At 40.1% G+C, this 6,452-nt stretch overlaps 2 protein-coding genes across 4 annotated transcripts; one reads left to right on the forward strand and one right to left on the reverse strand.

Annotated features, from left to right (window-relative positions):
- The first annotated feature begins 588 nt into the window (after positions 1-588).
- LOC125211694 (uncharacterized) lies at positions 589-4,976 on the forward strand. 3 transcript variants are annotated; one of them, XM_048111597.1, is made up of 9 exons: positions 589-729; positions 1,083-2,031; positions 2,411-2,529; positions 2,653-3,477; positions 3,566-3,842; positions 4,108-4,273; positions 4,353-4,458; positions 4,533-4,720; positions 4,802-4,976. In XM_048111597.1, exons 2-8 carry the CDS (start codon positions 1,243-1,245, stop codon positions 4,648-4,650), a joined length of 2,400 nt encoding a protein of 799 aa, XP_047967554.1. In that variant the 5' UTR covers positions 589-729; positions 1,083-1,242; the 3' UTR covers positions 4,651-4,720; positions 4,802-4,976. The 3 variants fall into 3 exon arrangements, with proteins under 3 accessions (XP_047967554.1, XP_047967556.1, XP_047967555.1); XM_048111599.1 differs by having other exon boundaries at positions 4,805-4,976; XM_048111598.2 differs by lacking the exon at positions 589-729 and adding an exon at positions 793-938.
- A 532-nt stretch (positions 4,977-5,508) lies between these two features.
- On the reverse strand, positions 5,509-6,243 carry LOC125216396 (uncharacterized). The gene has a single exon (XM_048118093.2). The coding sequence runs from the start codon at positions 6,224-6,226 to the stop codon at positions 5,645-5,647; it is 582 nt and encodes a 193-aa protein (XP_047974050.1). The 5' UTR covers positions 6,227-6,243; the 3' UTR covers positions 5,509-5,644.
- Between the last annotated feature and the right edge of the window lie 209 nt (positions 6,244-6,452).

Consider the following 6,452-nt stretch of genomic DNA (forward strand, 5'->3'; position numbering starts at 1 on the left):
TGGATTAACCTAACACAAATTTTATAACAAAGAGTTATAAAATCACACACAAATCCTTTACTAATATGACCTGTGACCACTCGTAATAATTGTATATTTGTATGCGATCATAAATATCAAGTTATATAATAGTTCAATATTGTTAATTAGTTCATAAGAAATACCGAATTTTAATCTGCCAATGCATAACATTTCGAAGAATAAAATTTGTTTTAGATGATGATATCTGCTGCCACGAATTTATGTGTAACTCAAAACACTAACCCAAAAAAGATCGTATTATTATCTTTCAAAAATCCATTGTTACATTACTATTTTCAATGATATACTAAATGACAAGAAGATCACACGGTGTCCCAACCCCTATTTTTGGTAATTTAATTAAAATTCAATTTAAATGAATTTACCATTATAATCAGCTGTTTACCGTTAAACAAAGGCCATCGAAGGGCTAAATCCGTAATTTAGCAGACGCGGCGGTCAAGGAGAAAGGAGACGTTAGAGTTACGGCAAAAATTCGAAAACGAAAGAATGTTAATCACTTAATTCTAAACAAGTATAGTATGTTAATTAATGGCGCCGCGGCCATGTCCCCTCCCCCTAATTTTTCGCTGTTGCTATTTAATTTCATAAATTCCCCCCTCTCTCTAACTCGTGAAATATAATTCACTTCAACTTATATTATTTGTCTCGTGCCATTTACTATTACATTTGCTGCCAAAAACTGGGGTGAGGATTGTGTTTGTTTGTATCTGAATTTTTGATCGCATTTTGTACTGTATAGTTAATTTGTTTGTTTATGCAGTGAATAATTTTGGCATTTCCCAATTTGTTGCTGAGGATTTTGGAATTATGTTTGTTTAAGGATTTAGCAATTGATGTTGTTGGGGGGTGGGGGTTTGAGTTGGTGAGGAGAAGAATAGAAGATGGATCTGCAAGTAACCAACCTATTAGTTTTTCTTATTCAATATGTTGATTCTGTATTCAAATCAGGGCGGTTACGAATTTGTAAATTTTAGTTTGAGTTTGAAATTTGTATTTGAATGTTAATAATGATATGTTGTCAATTTGTCATTCCGCAGATCTTCTGTAGGCATTGTTTGATTGTGTGATTATTGGTGGAATAGCTGAGGATGATTATTGGCTGTGATTATTAGAAGTGGTTTAAAATAGTGACTAGTTTCATTGAGGTGGGAGATACCAAACCTGTGAGTTGCATTGACAGTGACAACAGGTCTGGAAATGGCTGTTGCCGGTTTACGCAATGTTCCGGATTTTGCTCCTCGGTCCTTCATCGTTGAGTCGCAGAAAAGAGATTCGGGCAGATGGGGTGATGACCGTTGTAAGCGTAGCACAAGGGCATCCACGCTCTTGCAGATGTGGCGGGAGATTGAAGGCGAACACGTCTTGAGTGAATCATACCGGTCAAGGCAACATAGCAACGGTTCTGATTCGGAGTGCAGAAGCATACGCACGTCTGTTGGAGATGGGAGTGAGAACGGTGATGCTTTCTCTCCAGTTTCTTATGAGTCTGAAAACCAAGCCTTTAGTGGTTCAGATACCGAGCATGATGATGATTACAGTGTGATATCAGAGCAATCTAGTGAGTTGGGAGAAGTTGAAAGGGAAAGGGTGAGGCAAATTTTTCAAGGGTGGATGAATAGTTGTCCTAGGGGTGATCCATCATATGGATCCAATCGTAAAAACCATGCACAACGATGTGTCAGTGGTATTGAATCTGAAAGGGTAAAAATTCTGTGGGAGCGGGCAGAAAATACTACTCAGCAGAGAAGTGTCTGCGCCTCATCTAGAGCGGGAGCGGCTGAAATTGGGTCTCAAACTGTCCATTCAAGTGGTGGTTTGGTAGTTAATCATCCAGAGATTGGGACACGAAGGCCCCTTCGTAGGTTATGTGGGAGACAAACTCTTCAAGACCTTCTTTCGAAGGCTCAAAGCGAAAGAAAAAGAGAACTTCTAAGCCTGTCAGAGCAGAAACCTGTGTCTGATTTTGCTCACCGTAATCGCATTCAGGTATTTGATATATTATGTCTAAGCAGTAGGTGATTTCCTACTGAGTGAAAGTTTGCCTACTCAATTATCTAGCCTTTTCGGATACCCTGCATCTTCGTGTGTTGCAATGAATTATTAATGTTGTAAAGATAGTCATTTGCCTTCTTCGATCTTTACTTGGAGTTATTTACGTTCCATGCCACATTTCAACTGAAAACCTCTCCTCAGAAACAAAATTGATTCATTACATTTGACAAAGAGCAAGATAGATGATTTAGCCTATATGCTAGACTGTTGAGGTTTTTCTTTTTTGAACACAGAATACTTTTCCATATTTGATTAGGAATTGACTGTTTTCAGAATCCAATGTGCTATAACTAATTTTTGAACCACTTTGCAGGCACTTCTTAGAGGTAGGTTCCTAAGAAATGAACGACTAGTCGGGGAGGAAAGACCTTCTTCAAAGGCTGCTACTGAACTGGGTTTTCTTAGACAAAGACAAACAGTTTCCGACCTTAGGTATTTTTAACTCTCCATTTAAGATGTATAACTGCGCCTTCTGTCTTGGAACAAGTCACAGAACTTTTCTTATCTAATTTTTAAAGTCAGGTCTGAGGTGTTTGCTAACTTAAATTTATGCAGGGAAGGATTCCTCTCCAAGTTGGACAACACTGGTTCTGCTGTAGTAAATAATGCTGAGTGTGATTCTTGTTCTAATGATGGAAATAAGGGTGAAGCTGAGTCTACTTGCATTGAAAGGGGAGATACTGGAAATCAGATTGCTGCAGACTTGGAAGGTACCACCGCAGATGGGAACAGGAATATGCAAGAACTTGAAGTACAAATTGATGAAGCGGAGGAACCTGTTTTTGTTAATGAAAGAAGTCAAGATGTTGTGTCCGTCTGTGCTAAAAGGGCTAGTAGTGTAAAGGAGTCAGTTTTTGCAACTGAAGCAAGACAGCATGGAGCGTGTAGTCATATTGGAGATGAAGATATAAACATTACTTTTAGTAATGAATCTGAGTTCGAATCTGCAGACTTGAATTGCAGTGGACCCTCTTATGATTCCATAAATGTTGAAACTTCTGTTCGTGTAGTAGATGATAGTACTTCTGCTTTCGAAGGAAACATAAATGAGGTATTTGATTCACATGGTGCTTTGGATGAAGAATCTCAAGTGTCGGTGACTGAGACTGAGGAAAGTATCAGGCAGAATGTAAATAATGTTGCATTTACTGAAAGAGACTCTGATCAATCATTTCCTGGACCATCTGGTGACAATGTTGAAGAGCAAGATCAGATGCAAGAAACTCATGACTGGCCGAGCCATGATTTTCAAGAGGCTATTGACAGTTGGCTAGACATCCCTTATAGTGAGGCCGGAGAATCTGTTAGAGAAGTTGACACAACTTATTTCCCTGATGATGATAATGCTAATAGTATGGAACTACGGGAGCTTTACAGCCGGTACACTATCTAATCACTTTTTATTCAAAATGATATCCCACATTTAATGAAGGTGTTTCGGCTAACAACTTGTCGATTTTTGCTTCAGGAGACGTGTATCTAGTCTTCTTCATAGCAGTTTCCGTGAGAGCCTGAATCAGGTGTTACAGTCTCATGTAGAAAGGCTGGAGCATGCATCTTATCCTCAATCTGAGGAAGACCCTGAACAGCTAGATCATGAGCAATCTCTGGCTCCATCTGAAAGTGCGGAGAGAAACCCATTTATGCAGTCTTCAACACTTTTTGAGACATCACAACAACTTTGGAATGATGATTTGGAGGCTACAGATTTGGCACGCCATTACTTAAATCAGCAGTTTGGAACAGTAAGTTAAAGAACTAGTGTTCATAATTAATTCCATTCTGTTATTGCATGCATACATTTCATTTCAGATCTTGTTCGCTCATGCATAAGTATTTCTTGATGGCATTGTGTATGTTGATTAAGATTTTCGACCTTTTTCCAGACTTCGTTGGATTTGCTTCTGACATGCTATAAAATCTTCCTTTCCAACAATGGTCCTTCCTGTTTTGTTGAATCATATACTTCTACTCATGCCACTGACATATCTTTCTGTACATGATTGTCAGGAATGGGAGGTCATCAATGAGTTAAGAATGCACATGGCTAGGCTTCAGCAAGGGTTGAACAATATGCAAGGTATGCTGGAAGCATGCATGGATATGCAAATAGAGTTGCAGCAGTCGTTTCATCAAGAGGTCTCTGCAGCTTTAAATAGGCCAGTCTCTTCAGGAGGTTAGTTTATCCCAATATTAGCTTGTTTTGTTTCTCTGTCTCTGCACACTTAACCTTTTAATGATACTATGTGATGCAGATGTAGCCAAGGACAACCAGGTTCATGATGAATCTCAATGGGATCATGTCAAGAGAGGAATTTGCTGCCTATGTCAGCACAGTAAAATTGACTCCTTGCTCTACAGGTATGCAAGATTAACCTGCCTCACAATTAGGTATGGTAATCTTGATGATGTGAAATATGATGTTGTTTATGCAGATGTGGGCACATGTGCACCTGTACAAATTGTGCAGAAAATCTGGTCCAGTCTAAGGGAAAGTGTCCAATGTGCTGTGCCCCGGCAGTAGAGGCTGTCCGCGCCTACTTCGCCCGGTGACGAAAAGGAAACTCAAGATGCATGTATAAACTGCAAAGGATTTGAATCGCGCAAATCCTTCCTGCACTAGGTAACCATATCTCCATTAAGATGAGATGTTCGTTCCGTTTAACACTAGAACTGAACTTGTATGGATTTGTGTTTTCTTCAGCAGATGATTTTGAAGAATTACAAGGTCGGGTCATCCATGAGGCGGTTCAGCTGGTTGTTCCAGCTCCCTTCAGTTGAGGCTCCAAATACATTTCCTCCTACAGTTGTAAACTTATTACTCCATATGAAATCAGTTTAATCATTATTTATCGATGATGGTACTCATTTTAAGGTTATTCCCAAATTAGTTACAACCTTAATCAAATGATGACTTCCCAGTTCAAATTTATAAATTTACAAATGATGACTTTTGCCTTTTGGCCATTGTTGGACATTTTGAAGGGTTAAACCAATCACAACCCAAAAAAGGACAACTAGTTAGCTTTAAAAAGCCATCAATTCAATTTTAAGCTAAGTTTCAAAAAAAAAAAATTAGAGTGGCTTCATGCCAAAAGGTGGAAAGACTACAATCACATATTTATTATAAATACCTATATTAATAACAGTTATAGATTCTACTATAAAGACTACCAATTCAAATTGACTCCTAATTTATGAAAAAATTTGGTCTCCCCCGGCCTTAGATTATAGGATTTAGGAGTGTACTAACTTAGAACCATGCCGAATGGTATTTTCATCCTCACATTTTTATTATCTTGATAGGCTAGTTAGGATCAAGTTTGGTGTGTGATTAATGTTGCGATGGTTAAAAGATTCCTGCCATGAAATCATATAATGTGATGCCAAAAGCAAGACACAAGTAAAATGTAGAGGAGCAATGAGATAACAGTACATATAAAAGAGTTAAATCCCCTAAATACATCATTCTCCAAACTAAACAAACCCTAACAACAACTGGTACTAAACTTACACATACTGACATACTTAAGTAGAGTGGAATAAGCTAGTGAGCAGTGACATAAGAAATGTAATTAGTGACAGCCTTGGTGCCCTCAGCAATGGCATGCTTCCCCAACTCCCCCGGCAGCACCAGCTTCACAGCGCCCTGAATCTCCCTGGACGACATCGTCCGCCTCCCCGTATACTTGTGCAGCCGCGCCGCCTCCTCCGCCAACCTCTCGAACATGTCCACCATCAAGTTGTTTAGAATCACCATCGCCTTCCCCGATATCCCCATATCGGGATGCACCTGCTTCATCACCTTGAACAGGTACGTCTTGTACCCTTCCCCTCCTCTCTTCCTCCGCTTCTTCTTCTCCGCTTTCTTCGCTCCTTCTTCCGCCTTCCTTTTCGGCCTCACTGTCCTCTCCGCCTGCGGTGTTTCAGGCGGCGTGGGAGCCTTTTCCGGTTCATCTTGAGGAGCGGTGAGGGCGGAGGTGACGACCTCCACATTTTCGTTGGCTGTTTTGGTAGAGGAGACCAATTTCACTCTCCTCTCATCGCCTTCTGATGGAGTGACCACCAATTCCACGGTTTCCTCCACCACTTTCTTGGCGGTCACCACCGCCCGCCTTTTCGGTGCCATTTTGTTGAATGATGTGTGGTGGTGGTGCATGTTTAAAAGAGGAGCGGCGACGCAAGCAGTGGATAACACGCGTCGGGCTTGTAACTGCTACGTGGTAACAATGTGCTGTGCACTGATGACCTAATTACCTTTTTCTCCTAACACTCACAAACCCAAAACTTTATGTTTTCAAATCATCTGAACACAAAATCAAGTGTCTAGATTCATCTTATTGGTTAACGCGCGC

This window comes from Salvia hispanica, chromosome 3 (genome assembly GCF_029641045.1).
Source record: "Salvia hispanica isolate PSC_SH4W2 chromosome 3, Shi_PSC_v1, whole genome shotgun sequence".
In the NCBI taxonomy this organism is placed as follows: domain Eukaryota; kingdom Viridiplantae; phylum Streptophyta; class Magnoliopsida; order Lamiales; family Lamiaceae; genus Salvia; species Salvia hispanica.

What these genes read in the sequence shown, in the direction of transcription:
- LOC125211694 (XM_048111597.1), top strand. Translation starts at nt 1,243, where the DNA reads ATGGCTGTTGCCGGTTTACGCAATGTTCCGGATTTTGCTCCTCGGTCC. An exon ending in CTACGGGAGCTTTACAGCCG is followed by an intron (nt 3,478 to 3,565) that starts GTACACTATCTA and finishes TTTTTGCTTCAG; the next exon opens with GAGACGTGTATCTAGTCTTC. An exon ending in TAGGCCAGTCTCTTCAGGAG is followed by an intron (nt 4,274 to 4,352) that starts GTTAGTTTATCC and finishes TATGTGATGCAG; the next exon opens with ATGTAGCCAAGGACAACCAG.
- LOC125216396 (XM_048118093.2), bottom strand. Translation starts at nt 6,226, where the DNA reads ATGGCACCGAAAAGGCGGGCGGTGGTGACCGCCAAGAAAGTGGTGGAG.